The 19,788-nt window shown below is 40.9% G+C and overlaps 1 protein-coding gene across 1 annotated transcript; it reads left to right on the forward strand.

Moving 5' to 3' along the window:
• The first annotated feature begins 1,096 nt into the window (after positions 1–1,096).
• On the forward strand, positions 1,097–12,700 carry SNRPC (small nuclear ribonucleoprotein polypeptide C). The gene is made up of 6 exons (XM_060615248.2): positions 1,097–1,298; positions 1,636–1,678; positions 5,736–5,844; positions 7,864–7,953; positions 9,475–9,579; positions 12,345–12,700. The coding sequence occupies exons 1-6, from the start codon at positions 1,291–1,293 to the stop codon at positions 12,467–12,469; spliced, it is 480 nt and encodes a 159-aa protein (XP_060471231.1). The 5' UTR covers positions 1,097–1,290; the 3' UTR covers positions 12,470–12,700.
• Positions 12,701–19,788: the final 7,088 nt, after the last annotated feature.

Here is a 19,788-nt window from a genome sequence, read left to right on the forward strand (position 1 = left end):
TGGAACAGTAGAATCAAAAGCTCTACCTCTCCATTCCCAACATTTATTCCCCTTTTCTGAGCGGTCAGGCCATTTGGGAGTCTGATTGACCAGGCTGAAAGTTTGGCCCTGTCGCTAGAACAGGTTAGATCTGTGGACAAGATACTTCTATCAATATCCTCTTATGTAAAAACATAACTGCCATATGTGGAGGACTTAGTATGTACAGATATTGCCCTAAACACTTTACAAGCATTTTCACATTTAATCGTTCCTTAAGCCCCACAAGTAAGAATTATTACCCATTATTTTCCAGTCGAGGAAAATGAGGCTCAGAAAGATTAGATAACTTTCTCAAGCAGCAAGGCTAGGAAGCGGGAGATGGGACTTGAAACTGGGGGTTCCGGGGGCGCCTGGGTGGCTCAGTCGGTTAAGCGGCCGACTTCGGCTCAGGTCGCGATCTCACGGTCCGTGAGTTCAAGCCCCGCGTCAGGCTCTATGCTGATGGCTCAGAGCCTGGAGCCTGCTTCCGATTCTGTGTCTCCCTCTCTCTCTGACCCTCCCCCGTTCATGCTCTGTCTCTCTCTGTCTCAAAAATAAATAAACGTTAAAAAAAATTAAAAAAAAAAAAAAAAGAAAAAAGAAACTGGGGGTTCTATCATCTCCTAGGGTTAATGAGACTTAAAAAAGAGACGCCATGTAAAATCGCTTGCACCAAGCTTATTGCTTTAGGAAACCCATTATTTCACAGTTGTCACCTTCTCAGCAAGCTGTCTTATTTAAAGTTGAAATTCTCCCTTCCTTGCGTCACTCCCCAACTCCCACTCCTCCTCTACTCAACTCCATCTAACCTACTACATATTGACTTTATTATTTGTCTCCCCCAACTCCTAGGGCCTACTCCACGAGGGCAGGACATTTGTCTGTTTCGTTCACTGCTGTCTTCTCTCAGCATTTATAGCAGGGCCTGGCACATAGCAGGCGATCCTTAGAAAGTCGTCCAAAGAATGAATACCATGCTTCCGGGAAGCATCAAGAATCAGGATTACATGAGCGTGGATTGAACCTCGCAGGGACCCTTCGAGCACCCCTTCCCGCCTAGCTGTTAAGTGACGGGATGAAGAGAAAAGCCCCGCCCCTCGACCGGCCGCAGCGGGTAAGGCGGTCGCAGCGCAGCGCGGCGGCGGATTGGACGACTGGGTAGGGTTCCTGGAGTCGCGTTTGACTCATCGGTTCCGCGGCGTCGGCGCTTGTTGTGTGCGTCACTTCCGGGTGGCGCGGGACGGAGTGGCCAACGGTCTGGAAAGCAACATGCCTAAGTGAGTGGGGGCTCGAATCTGGGGGTGTTCGCGGTCACGGTCGCCATTGTGGCCCAGGAAGGGGAGTGCAGAGCGGATTCTAGCTCTTGAAGTTTCCCGGGAAGCGAGGGCGTGTGGGGGAGGGAGCCCGGGAGTTCTGGATACTGTCGTCTTTCGGTGTGTGTAGGTCGACCCCGCGCGACGCAACAGAAAAGCCTGGTTTGTGTCAGGTCGCTTAGATTGACGTCTTGGGATCGTGCATAGGTCTTTTTATATTTTACCTTCGTTGAACTGCCCACGTAGATGGGCATCTGTTAACTGGTTGTCGTCTTTTTCTCTATCTTCTACCCCTTTCCAGGTTTTATTGTGACTACTGCGACACATACCTCACCCATGACTCTGTAAGTAGTGTTTCTTTTCAGTTTCAAAACACCTTGTATGTGAAAGATCAGATTTTGGGGGGGTATAAATGTGTGCTTTTCATGCTGTTGAGCTTTAAGTGCTCCTGCTTGGAAAAAATAACCTGGGTTTCTTTTCCTGCATCCTTCCTGTAACTGGTTTCGTAATTTGAAATGATTGGCCTTCCAGCAGTTAGTGTTTTGAGTTGAGACCCAAAGTAATAAAGCTGTAGCAGAATTGAAGGTGCAAAAAATTTACATGACAAGTAAAAATTGCAGGAACGTGTCCTGAAGTTCAAATATTTGATTCTGACAAGGCATTCAGACATTTTATTGATTAAACTGGAAAGAAATGCCCAAATTTACAACCTGAGTGCTGTACTTCTATTTAATTAAAAACTGCTTAACAAATAATAACTAAGATTGAATATTTACTGTGTGTCAGGCAGTGTTCCAGATGCTTTACCTGTATCATGTTGTTTAATGCTCATGATAAGCCTATATGATTAGTATTATCTCCATTTTACAGAGGAGGAAACTGAGGCAGAGTATGGATTAATGACTGACTGGATGTTAGTAAACCAGTAAGTTGTACAGAGCTGGAAGAAGAGCCTAGGCAGTATAACTTTAGGGTTTCTATGCCAGCAGCTCTCAAACATTTTTTGTCTCGTGGTCCTTTTACACTCTTGAAAATTACTGAGTTCTTTTATTATTATTATTATTATTATTATTATTATTATTATTTTAATGTTTATTTTTGAGAGAGAGAGAGAGGAAAAAGCATGAGTGGGGGAGGGGCAGAGAGAGGGAGACGTAGAATCCGAAGCAGGCTCCAGGCTCTGAGCTGTCAGCACAGAGCTGGACACGGGGCTCAAACTGACAGAACTATGAGACCATGACCTGAACCAAGGTCGAACGCCCAACCAACTGAGCCACCCAGGCGCCCCAAAAATTACCAATTAAAAAAAAATTCTTAAAAAGTTCTTAAGGGGTACCTGGGTGGCTCAGTCTGTTAAGCATCTGACTTCAGCTCAGGTCATGATCTCACAGTTCATGGGTTCGAGCCCCACATAGGGCTCTGTGCTGACAGCTCGGAGCCTGGAGCCTGCTTCAGATACTGTGTCTCCCTCTCTCTCTGCCTTTCCCTTGTTTGCACTCTGTCTCTCTCTCTCTCTCTCTCTCTCTCAAAAAAATTTTAAAAAAAAGTTACAGGGCTTATATTAACTATTAATATTTGCTGTGTTTGAAATTAAAACCTACAATTTTAAAAATACCAATTGATTTGAAAGTAACAATAACAAACTTTTTATCTGTGATGCAAATAACCTTTTAAAATGAAAAATAGGAGCTCCTCGGTGGCTCAGTCAGTTAAGCGACTGACTCTTGATCTCAGCTTAGGTCTTGATATAAGGGTAGTGAGTTCAAACCCTGCGTTGGGCTCTGCACTGGACATGGAGCCTACATATAAAATAATAACAGCAAAATAAAAGTGGAACGTAGCTATTTAAAAAAAATTAGTGTGAAGAATGGCATTGCTATAACCTTTTTGCAAACCTCTGTAATGTCTGACTTAATGGAAGACCACTGGATTCTTATGTTCTGGATTAAACTTGTTGCACTTTGTTTTGGTTCAATTATATGAAAAATCCAGCCTCCCGTGGATAAGGAGTTGAAAAAAAAGAGGAGTACCTTACTAGCCTTTTTAGATAATTGTGGATATTCTTTAATACTTTAAATACTTTTAATACTACACCCAGACTCAACACATGGTTAGCTGTAGTGTGGAAACTTAAACCATATTAGACTTTTAACACTCTGCTACATCAAAACTTGTTGGTCTGTCTTGCACTTTGAGTGAATCTTTTACCAGACAGGATTTTGTAACATGCTCTGGTCATATGGAAAATGAATATTGGAATATTGGTTCACTCAGTTACACAAATCTTCCAAGTGTTGACACATTTGATTATGTGCCATAAAAATTCGCATTAATGAGGCTGTAATCAGAAATGGCTTTTTAAAAAAATTTTTTAAATTAAATTACAATTTTTTTAATTAAAAAAATTTTTTTACTGTTTATTTTTGAGAGACAGAAACAGAGCACGAGTGGGGGAAGGGCAGAGACAGAGACGGAGACACAGAATCTGAAGCAGGGTCCAGGCTCTGAGCTGTCTGCACAGAGTCTGATGCGGGGCTGAAACCACGAGCTGTGAGATGATGACTGAGCCGAAGTCGGACGCTCAACCTACTGAGCCACCCAGGGGCCCCAAAGTTTATTTATTCTTGAGAGAGAGGCAGTGCGCTAGCAGGGCGGGGACAGAGAGAGACAAGGAGGGGGAGACACAGAATCTGAAGCAGGCTCCGTGATGTCAGTGCAGGGCCTGATGCGGGGCTGGAACCCACGGACTGCGAGATCATGACCTGAGCCAAAGTTGGACACGTAACCAACTGAGCCATCCAGGCGCCCCCAACCTTGTGATTTTTAAATCAGTTTTATTGAGTTATACTTTATGTTAGATTAAATGCATATGTTTTAAGTGTACAGTGTGATGACTTGGCAAATACTTAACAGTTTGCTGTGTGCATTGAGATAATAGAACATTCCATCACCCCAGAAAATTCCTTTGTGTTTTTTTGCAGTCGGTACCCTGTACCCTTGGCCCCGACTGATCTGGTTTTTATTATGAAAGATCAGTGTTACTGGTTTTAAAACTTGATATGAATGGAATTTTATAGTATATATTCTGTGTTTCTCTTTTTTTTTTTGCTGAGCATGCTTTTGAGATTTGTCCATATTGTATCAGTGATTGGTTCTTTCTGATTAATATTCCATTGTACCATGAACATGTGATTATAACATGATTGAGATACTGCTTGTAAATTACACAGCATGGTGTCTCGTAAGTGGTAGGTGTTAAATAAATGTTAACTTAAACATATGGTTATAACTGTGTGGAGTTTATCTTATATCAGTTTTACCTTGGTAAAGGTCTTAAAGAACAAAAGGATTAGTGGGCTAGAGGCAGACGTTTGTATGTGATTCACATAGTCTGTATTCTAGACCCATAGTCATTTAAAAGAAGATATTCTTATAAACAGTATAATTTAGATGTATGTGGACTATATTATTTTGCTATAGAATGACCTAAGAAAGGTCACTAAAGGGGCGCCTGGTGGCTCAGTCGGTTAAGCATCCGACTTCGGCTCAGGTCATGATCTCACAATCCATGAGTTCAAGCCCCGCATCAGGCTCTGTGCTGACAGCTCAGAGCCTGGAGCCTGCCTCGGATTCTGTTGTCTCCCTCTCTCTCTGACCCTCCCTGTTCGTGTTCTGTCTCTCTCTGTCTCAAAAATAGATAAACATTAAAAGAAATTTTTTTTAAGAAAGGGCATTAAAATGGCATTATGGGGGCGCCTGGGCGGCTCAGTCGGTTGAGCGCCGACTTCGGCTCAGGTCACGATCTCGCGGTCCGTGAGTTCGAGCCCCGCATCGGGCCCCTGTGCTGACAGCTCAGAGCCCGGAGCCTGTTTCAGATTCTGTGTCTCCCTCTCTCTGACCCTCCCCCATTCATGCTCTGTGTCTGTCTGTCTCAAAAATAAATAAACGTTAAAAAAAAATAAATAAAATAAAATGGCATTATGTTCTAGATCAGGAGTTTGCAAACTTTTCCTTAAAGTGCCACATTGTAATTATTTTAAGTTTGTGGACCATATAGTTTTTGTTGTGATGACTTTGTAGGGAAAAAAAAAAAATAGTATAACTCAATTCTGCTTTGTAGGGGAAAAAATAGTACATACACAAATGGATGTGGCAGTGTTCCACTAATTTGTTTTACAAAATCAGGTGGCCGGCCCGTGGGCCATAGTTTGTGGACCTCTGGTTTAGATAATATAGTAGATAAATTACCACAGTGTGTTATTGGATGTTTATAAATAATGCTTTAGCACCCAGCTTAAGCGTATAGAGGTAGCCAGGCTACTTCCATAAAGGAAAGGCTTTATAAAATTTCTAGTTTGGGAAACTTGTTTCTACGACTGATCTGACCTTTTTGTTTTACAGCCATCTGTGAGAAAGACACACTGCAGTGGTAGGAAACACAAAGAGAATGTGAAAGACTACTATCAGAAATGGATGGAAGAGCAAGCCCAGAGCCTGATCGACAAAACAAGTATGTTTCAGTCTCTTGTTCTGATGCGGGAGAATGGTCCCATTCTTTCTCATCCCTGTCTCTCTGTTGTTTTGCACAGAAGCAACTCATTCTGAGTGATAAATAGGAACATTCTGGTGTGTTGAATGAAAGAATTAGAAGGTCATTAGTTTCTCAGGGGATATAGGAACACATTAATATTAATTGTTGAGGTTAGAGCAATCAGGTATTGATTACATTGGGAAGCGGGGCAGAGAAGAATGAATTGCCTAATGATTCTTTATTGACACAGACCAGATTTTATAGCCAATTTATGTGAAATCTTTCTTGTAGTGATCATAGGTTTTAGAACTATTTTCCTTTTGTAATAGGAAAAGGTGAGAGGTGGGTTTATAGTTAACCTTCAAAGACTCTGAGAGACCCTGGGTTTCTTAGTCTTGTAATCCTGACAAAGACAACTGCTCAAAAAGGAAGCTGATGTGACACAATAATCTGGGTATGTTTTGGACCTCTGTTGGACATGCCATACTCTTTTTGTTTAATTAGGGAAATTTTTGTTTAGGTTAATTGAGTTCAAGACACAAGAAGTGAGCCTGGAGCCTGACACAGGGCTTGATCTCATGAACCATGGGATCATGACCTGAGCCAAAATCAAGAGTTGGACGCTTAACCCACTGAGCCACTCAGGCGCCCCAGCGTATTTTTAATTTTAATTCCAGTATGGTTAACTATGAGTATATATTTAAGTATTTATTTGTGACTTTTTTTTTTTTAACGTTTATTCATTTTTGAGACAGAGAGAGACAGAGCATGAATGGGGGAAGGTCAGAGCGAGAGGGAGACACAGAATCCGAAACAGGCTCCAGGCTCTGAGCTGTCAGCACAGAGCCCGACGCGGGGCTTGAACTCATGGATTGTGAGATCATGACCTGAGGTGAAGTCGGACACCCAACCGACTGAGCCACTCAGGCGCCCCTATTTGTGACTTTTTGTAAAGCCCAAATAAATGATCTTCAATTTCTTTTCATTTGTGCCTCATATTGTCAGAAAGAAAAAAGTTGATTGTATTGGACATTTTTTAAGATCATATCCTCCTTCAGGGTGGGCTCTTTAAAATCTTTGGTTTCTCGGGGTGCCTGGGTGGCTCAGTCGGTTAAGCGGCCAACTTTGGCTCAGGTCATGATCTCACGGTCCATGAGTTCGAGCCCCGCGTCAGGCTCTGTGCTGACAGCTCAGAGCCTGGAGCCTGTTTCGGATTCTTTGTGTCTCCCTCTCTCTGCCCCTACCCCATTCATGCTCTGTCTCTCTCTGTCTCAAAAATAAATAAACGTTAAAAAAAAAAAATTAAAAAAACAAATCTTTGGTTTCTCATTCATGTCTCTTAGCTCAGTACATTAATTTCAAAACTGATAAACCATAATGACAGTTCTGTAAAGCCTGACCTTTGGGCAGGTATCGCACTTTTTTTTTTTTTTTTAAGTTTATTTATTTATTTTAAGAGAGCACAAGTGGGGGAGGGTCAGAAATAGAGGAGACAGAGAATCCCAAGCAGGCTCCATGCTGTCAGCGCAGAGCCGGATGTGGGGCTTGAATTCATGAAACTGTGAGATCATGACCTGAGCCAAAACCAAGAGTCAGATGGTTAACCTACTGAGCCACCCAGGTGCGCCCCCAACATTTTTCAAACAAAACTGAATGGTTCAAATTGGTTGTAAACCACATCTACAGATTAAAGATGATTGCCTCTCTTTGGTAAGACATTGGTAGGTAAGAGGTCTCCACTCCAGGCTCTCATAGTTAATTCAGCCATAGCAATGTTGACTAAATAAATATAGGTTAAAAAACCCAAAGCAGTAAACCAGTTAATTGTAATTTTTGCTGGTAAGTACTTACAGTTGATTTAAAAACTGTAGAGTCCATGATGTAGTAATCTTAAATGAATACTTTTTAGAGTGAAATCATTGTGAAATGAAAGAAAAGGGATATTTTCGTAAATGGGTTGTTGAGTTCTTATTAGTGTGTGTTTTTTTTTCTCCAAAGCTGCTGCATTTCAGCAAGGAAAGATTCCTCCTACTCCATTCTCTGCTCCTCCTCCTGCAGGGGCGATGATTCCACCTCCCCCTAGTCTCCGTAAGTTTATGGAGTTTTTATCTTAACAGCTATAATTTAAGGGGGTGCAGATTATCCTTTGATTTTGTTGGATTATTTTACAGTTGGCTTTTGAGTGCCCGTTGAATGAATACATAGACAGTAAAAGAAAATAACATCAGTGGTATAATTTCTGAAATGTCTGCAGAGTTACCTTCTGATTGCATTATTACTAGGATATTGTATTTATGACATCCCAAGCGGGTTCAAGACAATTGATTCAGTGGAAAGGTCAGAATGTACCTGTGATTAGATGAGCTAATATATGAAGAGGTATTGATGAGTACATTAAATTATTTATTGCTCTGAACCCAACACTGAAGGATTAAAGTGTAGTGGATCAACTCTTCAGCATTTCTTCCTATCTCCTAACCCACCTAACACAAATATATACATCTTGGGAAAACCAAGAATTGGACAGTTGAAAGTGGGGTGAATCAAAGGTCTCTCTTCTCCGAGAAGGTTTTTTTGTTTCTAAATGACAGAAGGAGATAACTAGGCCGTAAGTTCCGTGGCTCTCCTGGAAGGGCTTAGGATTGAAATTGAATTCAGAAACCTAAAATCAGTCCTGTAAGTAGCCACGGATGTGAACAGAAGTGGGCTGTTTATAATTGCACACTAATGCAGGTAGACAACTAATGGCCCACCAAACCTTTCTTGGGCTTCCACCATCCTGGGGCTGGTCAGGCCTTGGGTCACAGCAACTGTCAGGTTACCTGTCTGTCTTATTCTGTATCTTGGCTGGCTGGCACCCAACCCCATTATTTTTAATAGTAGAATAATCTGTAGTATGAATGTGCCATAATTAACCTCACCATTTTCTTATTGTGATTGTGGGACATTTAAGTTATTCCAAACTGTTGTAAATGATGCTGTCAGGAATATCTCTGCATACACGTCTGTGTATTTCCAAAAAATCTTTTAAAAATTTTGATTTTTTTTAAGTAAAAGAAGATATATATTAAAAAAAAATTTTTAATTTTTATTTTTGAGAGAGAGCAAGGAAGAGGTCAGAAAGAGAGGGATACAGAGGATATGAGGCAGGCTCTGTGCTGACAGTAGAGTCAATGTGGGGCTCGAACTCCCCAACTCTGAGATCATGACCTGAACCAAAGTTGGACATTTAATCGCCTGAGCTACCCAGGTGCCCCAGAGGTTTTGATTTTCTTAAAAACAGATCTGAAATTACGTACTTGTGGCTTAAATTTGTCAGGAACTCTACAGAAGGCATAATACCCTTTAAAAAAATATTTTAACTTCTGGAATTTTTTTTAACCTGTGCTGACTTCATTTTATACTTCTGTCTAGGCAGTATTGTCCTTGTTTTTTAGTCATAAAGTTTTGTGGCATATTGATTTTTGTGGATCTACTGTTATAAAAGAAACCATAAGAAGTCTATTATTCTAGAACTTGGGCTGGGCCATGAGGCCCTACTAGTTTCATAGAAGAGGAAATGTTAATATGTAAGCATATCTTAAACTCAGCCCCCATTCGTTATTCCAGCGGGTCCTCCTCGCCCTGGTATGATGCCAGCACCCCATATGGGGGGCCCTCCCATGATGCCAATGATGGGCCCTCCTCCTCCTGGGATGATGCCAGTGGGACCTGGTAAGTTTGAATCTCTTTCCTTTTAGGATGCTTCATTGTGTTTTAGTTCTCCATTTAAATTGAATTCTTAATACATTGTCTAAATGTATTATTGCAGTAAACTATACTTGGTGAATCCGTAATGATAAAGAAAAATAAATATGTGTTTTAGCAGTATAATTGAATGATATCCAAAGGACTTGTGCTACTAAAAACGGGATAAGGCTGCCTTTTTTTCCTTCTCCCTCCCTCCTGTTTCCTTGCCTCCTCCTGACTTGTGGTCGTTTATAATGAAGAGAAAGGTAGTTGAGGTTTTCCAAAGGGGATAAGGTAGGTAAATAATTGTACTGCTACTTTTTTCAGTTTTGATCTGGAGCGGTGCTACCTCTTGTTGCTGATTCAATCTTTAGTTAACTAGGCCAAATTAGTGTATGAAAAAAGCCTTAGCCCTGTAGTTAGTCGTTTATTCAGGAAGGGGGGAAAAACCCACCTCAAACATTGTATTTTAACATAAACATAAATATATACTAATTTGCAGATTTTTCTGATACCTGGTCAGGGCCTTTGCTTTGAAAACGAGTCTGCTGATTGGAGCACCATATATTTCTTGCCTAAACCGATAAACCATACCTATAATGCATTCTTTCCCAACTTTAGTTTCTATTTCTTTCAAGGTTAGAAACCTTGTGAGGCCATCTAGTTCCAATCTTTTATAATTCTCTGACCTATCAAATTTGTGAGGATTTGGGATAATTGTTTTTCTAAATATCCACATAGTTTTCATGGAAACAGTTCTTTTTTATATACTCATTTTTATTGACTTGCAGAAGTTAAATTCTATAATAAGAATAAATACAATAGACATAAGCCTACAACTCAACTGGTAAGACAAGGTGCAGAGGTATTAGATAGAGTAGCTTTTTAGCTAGAAACATTCACTGTGCTTGCTACGGGTATCATTTAGAATGATAGGAGTAGAGTATAGGTAAGAGTTCCTTACGAAGCCAAAACAAAGTGATTTAGATGATGTCTTTTGCATTCTTTTTTTTTTCCCCCCTCTTTTTTGAGAGTGAGAGCGAGCCTGTGTGCACTCTGCATGTGGAGGAGAGGCAGAGGAAGAGGGAGAGAGAATCTTAAGCAGGCTCCATGCCCAGCGTGGAGCTCTGTTTTGCTACCCTGAGATCATGACCTGAGCCACCCAGGCATCCCTTCTTTTGCATTCTTAAATCAAGGTCACAAATTCAAATTCCTAGAGGGTTTAGGGATATAGCGAACTGGGAATGCATGACACACCTAAAGATAAGGCTTCTAGAACTTAGCTTCAGCCTGCAGTTGACATTTGAGAATGCAGGCTTGGTGTTGCCAGTTCTCCTGAGTATTTTGTTGTTTTCACCAGGATAAAATAATACTGTGGGATTTGAATTAAAATAATTAGTTCAGGGTAGGCAAGGATAAGAATGGGTTAGCATAAGATAGAACGTTGGCCGTGGGTGAATAATGATGGAAGTTGGATGATGGGTACATGGATGTCCATTATACTCTTTTCATTCTTGTGTATGTGTGAATATTTCCATAACAAAAAGTTGAAAAAGGGTATCTAGACTTACTAGTAATTAGACTTCTTAGTTGCCAGTGTTGGCAACTGATTGAAAGTAAATGTACTGTGGAGACCAAAGTAAACAAGTTTTCAGGTGCCTCGTTTTCAGTCTTTGGTCTAGATGAGTTTCTTCTAGGAAATGCTGAATATAGGTTATGTTATGTTGGGGTTTTTAATAAGATCCTTAGAAGTTTAGTATTATTTTCTGTTCCTTTTGAAATTGATCTTAGAAACATTTGTACCTGTTGAATTTTGTGTCTTTGCATATACTTGTGTTTTACTTTTTGTGATAAGGCTGTATTCGGCTTTGAATATAGTTTTCTCTTGAACTATTACAAACCTTTAATCAAAATGGTTTAGTAAGTAATTAGGTAAATTTTTATATTTGAAGAGAAGATCTATAACATGAAAATCATGAGGCATAATAATAAAATGAATACCCGTGAACCCACCACTCAGCTGAGGAAGTAGAATATTGCCAATTCTGTGAAGCTGCCTGTACTCCTCCCCAACCCCCACCTCTGCTTGCCCTCCCTTCCCTGGCTCATTTATTTGGCTGGTGTATTGATGGGACACTTCAAAAAAGTCCTTAACAGTTTCTAAAATGCATTAGAAAAATTAGATTTGTGTGTGTGCGCTAATTGTTGTAAATCACATTATTGCCTGTTTTTCTTGACTTGAGTGAAGTATGGTTACTAACAGGTTCTCAGCATGGGCCTCCTGCTCACCTTTCCTACAACTCCGAACAAACGCTTAGTGGTAAGATTGTCCTCTGTGCCTGTGTACATTCATGAAATAGCTCCTGGTTATATGGTGGATAGAACTGATTAAGAGAGCTGACTGGGTAACATGTGACTTAGTTGTGAATTTCCCTGAGTGAGAGAGAAAAGGTCAATTTAGGGAACTAGTGTCCCTAGTGGTTTCTGGAAAGCACTCTATTAATAGTTCCCCCTTACTATCATTAGATCATGATTCCCATATGGTTCTTGTGTTGACCTTTGTTCTTTGTTTGAGAATGTCTAAGTAATTTACAGATGTGATGAATTTGTTGCATTTCTTCTGTCAAGTATGTCTTTCTTCCAGCATTTTGCAGGGGGGCTACTTTTTGTCTTATTGAAGTCCCATTAAGCTCTCTCATAAGTAGTAGTTTCTGACTCTCTTTTTTCCTTTTCTTTGTTTTGTCCTGCAGCTCCTGGAATGAGGCCGCCTATGGGAGGCCACATGCCAATGATGCCTGGGCCCCCAATGATGAGACCTCCCGCCCGTCCCATGATGGTACCCACTCGGCCAGGAATGACTCGACCAGACAGATAAGGAGAGACAGGAACCTCTTTATATCCATTTTATATTACTTGTTCTTCACCAGGAGATCATGGTGCTGTGACTCTGGGTGTTTTCTAACAGCATGACAAGGAAGACTTGCTCCCCCTTCCTATCAAACAGAGAATAGTTTTTGCAAGGGAGTAGTGGGACAAAAAAAAAAAAGCAATTTCCATTTGTATCGTGAAATGTGAAAATAAAATTGTCAACTGTTTTAGTTAAAAATGTGTTCCCTTTTTTCTCCCCTCTGTATTCCTTGTGCATCATAAAAGAGATGAGTATTCCAGTTGTATTTCTCTAACTCATTCTCTCTTTAGCATGCCCTCTTCTGCATGACATTTTTCCCCCTTAGCTATGGAGTGAGTCCCTTTGGACACCCTGCCTTTATTTAGTAAAGTTTTCATGTGCAAGATTTGGTAAATCTAACACTTGTAGAGCTTTTTGTTGATTAAAATAATAAATAGCACAATTGGTTACTTTTTCACATGAACAGCATTTGGGGTAGTAGGTGGAAAATTTTAAGTCTTCTGCTGAAGTAGGGAAAAAGACTTTTCAGTGTGTGCATGTCAGCTAAAGATGGCAAGAAGGGCCTTAACCTCAGCTTCTCGTTTCTCTTAGTTCCTCTTTTTCATGGGTTTCAATAATCAGAAAACTTTCTAATAGCCATGGTAAAATTCTGCAGATTTCCATGGTACAGAAGTTGTCTACAGAATATCATTTGTTATATCACTGGGCTACTAAGTGGGATATTTTCAGAGCAACATTTAGAAAGCAAGCCATTGGCACTGTTCATATTCAGTTTGATGTAAAATCCGAGCTGCTATTTGGCATTGCAAATGGGAATAAAAGTTGTAATCTTTGGGGAGGGCAGTTTAGCAGTATCTATCAAAATTACCTTTGACTTAACATTTCCATGCCTAGGAATTTATTCTACAGATAGACTTGCGTATGTACAAAATAACATGTACAAGATTATGAGTTGTAGCAAAAGATTGGCAATAACATATGTGTCCATCGAAGGGGCCTGATTTATCAAGTATGATAAATCTACCAAATGGCATATACTAGGCATGTTAAAATAGAATAAAGAAGCTCTCTGTGGGAAAAGATCTCCAAGATACACATTGTTCTGAACCTTGATTTGTTCAAAATGTATTATTCACTGCTGTTCTTATTTAAAGGAAATATCTATGTACCTGTGTACGCATAAAGGATCTTTGGAAGGACATATAAGCAACTGGTAATACTGGTTGCCAATGAAGAGTAGGTGGGTGGCTGGGGGACGGGGATGAGTGAGAAAGGCTTGTCACCTTTTTGTATCTTTTGGATTTTGAATCATTACATGTAAAACAAAACGGGGGCTCCTGGGTGGCTCAGTTGGTTAAGTGTCCAACTTCTGCTCAGGTCACGATCTCATGGTTCGTAGCTTCGAGCCCCGTGTTGGGCTCTGTGCTGACAGCTCAACCTGGACCCTGCTTTCGATTCTGTGTTTTCCTCTTTCTTTGCTCCTCCCCTGCTTATGCTCTCTCTCTCTGTCTCTCAAAAATAAATAAACATTGGAAAAAATAAAACTACCTTTGCCATCTGAGGTTATTGTTATAGTGATTTTATGGTAGAAGGTGCCCTAAACCAGAAGTTACAACCTGGCTGATTATTAGAATCGTGGGGCATCATTTTTTAAAACAAAGATTCCAGATTTTGATTTAATATATCTGGGGTGAGGCTTAGGAAATTCGCTATTTTGGAAAGCTCCCTGGGAAATGTTTATTATTAGTGGGTTGGGCAAACTCTGTCTTAGGATCTATTTTACTCAGGAATATAATACTGGAGGTATGTGTGTGTCTATACTTTTTTATAAATTTGTAGCTAGAAATTGAAATAGCACTAGGTGGATAGCTTTTTCCCCCTAGAAACTTGAAGAGGGGCTAATTTAGGCAAATAACCTTACCTAGGTAAACAAGTAGTTAAAAATAGGCATCCTGATGGGGATGATTTTGTGCTCAGTCTCTAAAAGCTGAGTCCGTTTCCTAATCTGAGCCTTTGCTAGGACTACTTGTTGCTTTTTAGTTTCTCATTGTTACATCTTTTAAAGAAGGACTTATCAGAAATTGATTATTTATATATCTGACTTGTATAGCTCAGATTTATTTAAATCTGCAGACTTAAGAGGTTGTTAGAGGAAACTGCCAACTGAGCTTAACATGTGACTCAGCAAGTTTGTGGTTTGGATGGCTCTGTCAGGCTCAAGGTGCTGAGGCTGGCTTTTGTATATACACAGAAAGCCCACAGGTACCTACTTTATTTTTTAAAATAGCCTCAGGTACTTAGGAGTAACCTCGGTCTTCCTAAAAGAAAGCTTTTTCCAAAGTATGTTTTTAAGGTTGAATATCCATTCTAGAAACACCCTTCCTTCCTCCCTTCCTTCCTTCCTTCCTTCCTTCCTTCCAAGTTTTTATTTGTAAGTAATCTCCACACCCAGTGTTGAGTCTTGAACTCAGCCTGAGATCAAGAGTTGCACACTCCGATTGAACTAACAAGGGGCCCCAAAACATTTCTTTGAAGAACGTGTTTTTATATAGCTTTAGAAAAACAGTGTGATGAATTAAAAGTTTAACAAACTTTACAATGAACACAAGTAGGAATAAATAGTTCGAAGTTTCTTTTTGTCTTTATTAACTCCTTCAAAGTCAAACTGGGGCACCTGGGTGGCTCAGTTGATTAAATGTGTGACTTTGGCTCGGTCATGAACTCATGGTTCGTGGGTTCCAGCCCCACGTTGGGCTCTGCTGACAGCTCAGAGCTTGCTTCGGATTCTCTGTCTGCCTCTCTTTCTCTGCCCCTCCTCTTCTCGTTTTCTCTCTCTCGCTCTCTCCCTCTCCCTCTCTCTCTCTGTCTCTCAAAAATAAATAAACATTAAGAAAACCTCTTAAAAGCCAAACTTACAGCTAACGATCATAAGACATTTCCTTTGTAAGAGGCTGTGAAGAACCCAAACTTATTTACTGCTGTTGATCTATGCCTTTACACATGTGGTTTTAATTGTAAAATATGAATTGACTATGATGTGAGATTTGTATAGTGCAAACAAGAATGCCACTAGATCTCAAGAACTGAAGAAGTTAGCGTAGATGTGGGGTAACATACTTTCTTCCTTTTCTGTGGGGAGATCTAGAGTCACTGAAGTGCATTTGAAGTCTAAGCTAGCATCATTTCCACTCCCTTGGCTTTAGTGGTTTGTCAGAATGCCAGTCCCCTTAATTCCCAGCTGCATGAGAAATGGGATCCTTGCATAGAGCCACAGGCTAATTTGGTCATCCTGTATGGAAAAAGTCCGGTGGTGATTAAGTGTGTGTCCCAATTAAGTAGCTTCGGTCAGATGGTATCTTTTAGGTTCCTGGATACATTTGGTGAGCAGAAGAAAAAAGCCTGGCCTGCCTGAGGTTTTTCTGACAGAAGTGTCCTGAATAAATGTTAGATAACGGGTCATTTCTTTCCCTCCCAATTGAAAACTTAAGCGTTAGATTTTCTGGCAGAGAATCAAATAAAACATCCAGAACAGTTCATTAAACAGGTGCAGGATTAAGGTAATCTGCATGCTGCTTATTGTCCTCACTCTTTAGGGGTGGGAGGGATTTCAGACTTAACAGAAAAGTTGGCAAGAAAAGAACTGTACAAAGAACACTTAGATACCTTCTGACCAGGGTATCCGCTATTGGCATTTCACTTCATTTGTTTGAATATTTGTGTACGTGTTTTCTCCCTCTCTCCCTCTCTCTGTATATACATGTGTATATTTTTTTCCTGAACCATTTGAGAGTAAGTTGCTTGTATCATGCCTCTTATCATAAATACTTAAGTATGTATTTCCTAAGAATAAGTACATTTTCTTACACAACCATGGTTTAGTTATCAAGCTCAAAAAAATGTAAACTTTACTCAATAATTTAATCTACCCACCATATTTCATTTTTGTCTGTTGATCCAACATGGCCCTTACAGTTTTTTCCCCTTTCCTATACAGGATCCTCTCTAGAATCATGTACTTTATTTTTTGGTCAGATTTCCTTAGCCTCCTTTAATCTAGAACAATTCTCAATCTTTGTCTTTTATGACACTGAGAATTTCACCACCTTTTGTTTAATACAATGTTCCTCATTTCTCATTTTGGATTTGCCTGATGTTTTCTCAGGATTACATTCTGGTACATGTCCTCAGCTCTGTCCCTAGGATATCACATCTGTAGACAGGCACACAGGGTCCATCTGCCCCTCGGTGATGATAATTTTGATGACCCATCAAGGTGTTGTCCAATTTCTCCATACATGTTCTTTTTGAATAAGTGTCTTTCTTCAGCTGCCATTTAAGAAAAGCCCATTAACCTAGTGCTCATCTAATAATAAGACTTTGGGGGCGCCTGGGTGGCGCAGTCGGTTAAGCGTCCGACTTCAGCCAGGTCACGATCTCGCGGTCCGTGAGTTCGAGCCCCGCGTCAGGCTCTGTGCTGACAGCTCGGAGCCTGGAGCCTGTTTCTGATTCTGTGTCTCCCTCTCTCTCTGCCCCTCCCCCGTTCATGCTCTGTCTCTCTCTGTCCCAAAAATAAATAAAAAAACGTTGAAAAAAAAAAATTTAATAATAAGACTTTGAACACAGCATAGGAAGCCAAGATCTCAAATCCCTTTGTAAGGACTTTTATTCAGCTTTCACAGTGACACTGAGAAACAGGTCTAAAACTTTCCCCTTTTCTTTGCCTGCACATCGCATCCTAGTAACCTTGGTGGCGGGGGAAAGGGGGACTAGTTGTTGAAAGAATAAAGAAGTAAAAGGTAGGACAAAGAATTTTACCTCAATGTTCAAATGCTACATTTCTCCTCTTTTTATCCCTTTTATCTCTTAGGCCTCTGCTGGTGCAGTGAAACAGGTAGAGAGAGACAAAAAGATGAGTAAGGTAATAGAGCCTAGAATGGCAGGCAGAATTACTACTTGCCCACCCCAGTATCTATTACTATCTGTAATCACAGAACCCCTAATTGTTTTTAAAGTTTATTTAATTTGAGAGTGAGAGAGAGAGAGAGAGAGAGAGAGAGAGTTCGAGCAGGGGCGGGGCAGAGATTGAGGGAGAGAGAATCCCGAGCAGGCTATGTGCTATATGCGCAGAACCTGAACCGGGGCTTGATCCCATGACCCTGGGATCACCATCTGACCTGAGCTAAAGTCAGCCGCTTAACCAACTGAGCCACCTAGACGCCCCTAGAACCCCTAATGCCCTTCAGCAATGAATGCCATAGCTTTTAGTTAGGTGAGGCCACATGGCAGGAGAGAACGTGTCTGTTTTTCCCGCCATTTTTCTTTCCTGTTGATAGGAATGTGGATATGATGTTTGTTTGAAATGTAAGCAACATCTTGAACCACAAACTGGCAACTAAGGATGATGTTAGCAAGATAGAAGGGGTCTAGGTCCCTAATGATTGAAGAACTGCCTGAACTGCCTACCTCAGACTTCTTTTACATGAAAGGGATATAAACATACTTTTTGTTGAAGTCTTGTCATTTTTTGAGTTTTCTGTTACATGCAGGTGAATCTAACCTGACTGATTTAAAAAAAGAGATGCTTGGGGCGCCTGGGTGGCTCAGTCGGTTGAGCATCTGACTTCGGCTCAGGTCATGATCTCGCGGTCTGTGAGTTCGAGTCCCGCGTCGGGCTCTGTGCTAACAGCTCAGAGCCTGGAGCCTGCTTCGGATTCTGTGTCTCCCCCTCTCTCTGCCCCTCCCCTGCTCATGCTCTGTCGCTCTCTGTCTCAAAAATAAAAATAAAAATGTTAAAAAAATAAAATAAAAAAAAATTAAAAAAAGAGATGCTCAAGGAGAAGAGTAATATTGATGAATTTGTCCTGCTAGAAGTCAGACAGTAAGAAACAACACTGTTGTATGATACATGCTGTAAAGTAAGTAGGAGACATAGAGAGTGCCAGATCAGGGGTGGCTGCGGAGATGACATGAAGGGGTGGGGGCTGGGGGAGCCGTGGAGATGTCTAGGGCATAAGCTTTCCAGGTAGAAGAAACAGCAAGTACAAAGACTCTGAAGTAGAAGTCTACTTAAAGTACTGCCGGACCATCAGGGAAGTCGGTGTGGCTCAGAACAGCTAGAGCTGTTGAGAGGGGTGGATGCGGTCATTGCCTTGATTGTGGTGGTGATGTCACTGGTGTGTGTATATGTCAAAACTTTAAAAACTGAGTACTTTTCTGTATGTCAATCATACCTCAGTAAAGTGGTTTTATTTTTTAACTTTTTTTTAAAATTTGTTTTTTAACGTTTATTTATTTTTGAGACGGAGAGAGACAGAGGAGGGGCAGAGAGAGAGGGAGACACAGAATCTGAAACAGGCTCCAGGCTCTGACTGTCAGCACAGAGCCCGACGCGGGGCTCGAACTCACGGACCTTGCGATCATGACCTGAGCCGAAGTCGGACGCTTAACTGACCAAGCCACCCAGGCGCCCCACTAAAGTGGTTTTAAAAACGTCATAGCTATCACAAACTAGAAAACTACTCTCGAGAATCCTAATAGGCAATGATAACCCATCTCTGCTTCTCAACACTCTTGCTCTTGAGTTCTCTATAAAATCACCTTTCCTTGTTTGCATACTCTTATCCTTCTCTGGGTATAGGTGGGTAGAATATTGCTCAGTAATAAGAAGGAATAAACTACTGATAAAACAACTTGATGGATCTCAAGGGCAGTATGCTTGAGTGAAAAAAGCCACTCTGAAAAGTCACATACTGCATGTTTCCATTGATGGCAAAATCGCCAAGATGAAGAACAAATTAGTGGTTCCTAGGGGTTGGGGATGTGTTGGGAGTGAGGAGAGTAGGAAATGTCTGTAAAAAGGTAGCGTGAGGGAGATTTTTATAGTGACCGAGCAGTCTGTATCTTGATTGTGGTAGTAGTTATATGTCTATCCATGTGATTAAATGAGGAATTACACACCTATCAATATTGTGCTCATTTTTTTTTTCTTAAGTTTACTTACTTTGAGAGAGACAGCAGAGGAGGGGCACAGAGAAAGGGAGAGAAAAAGAATCCGGAGCAGGCTCTGTGCTGTCAGCATGGAGCCCAACGTGGGGCTTGAACCTATGAACAGTGAGATCATGACCTGAGCTGAAACCAAGAGTCCAAGTTGGGAAGTTGGATTTGGATGTAAGTTTTAAAAAAGAAAAAAGAAAAAGTGACTCATTTTGAGAGAGTGTATGTGTGCTCGCGGGGGGCGGGCGGGGGGGGGGGGGGGCAGAAAGAGGGAGAGAGAATCCCAAGCTGGT

Source organism: Panthera onca, chromosome B2, assembly GCF_046562875.1.
Source record: "Panthera onca isolate mPanOnc1 chromosome B2, mPanOnc1 haplotype 2, whole genome shotgun sequence".
Classification (NCBI taxonomy): Eukaryota; Metazoa; Chordata; class Mammalia; order Carnivora; family Felidae; genus Panthera; species Panthera onca.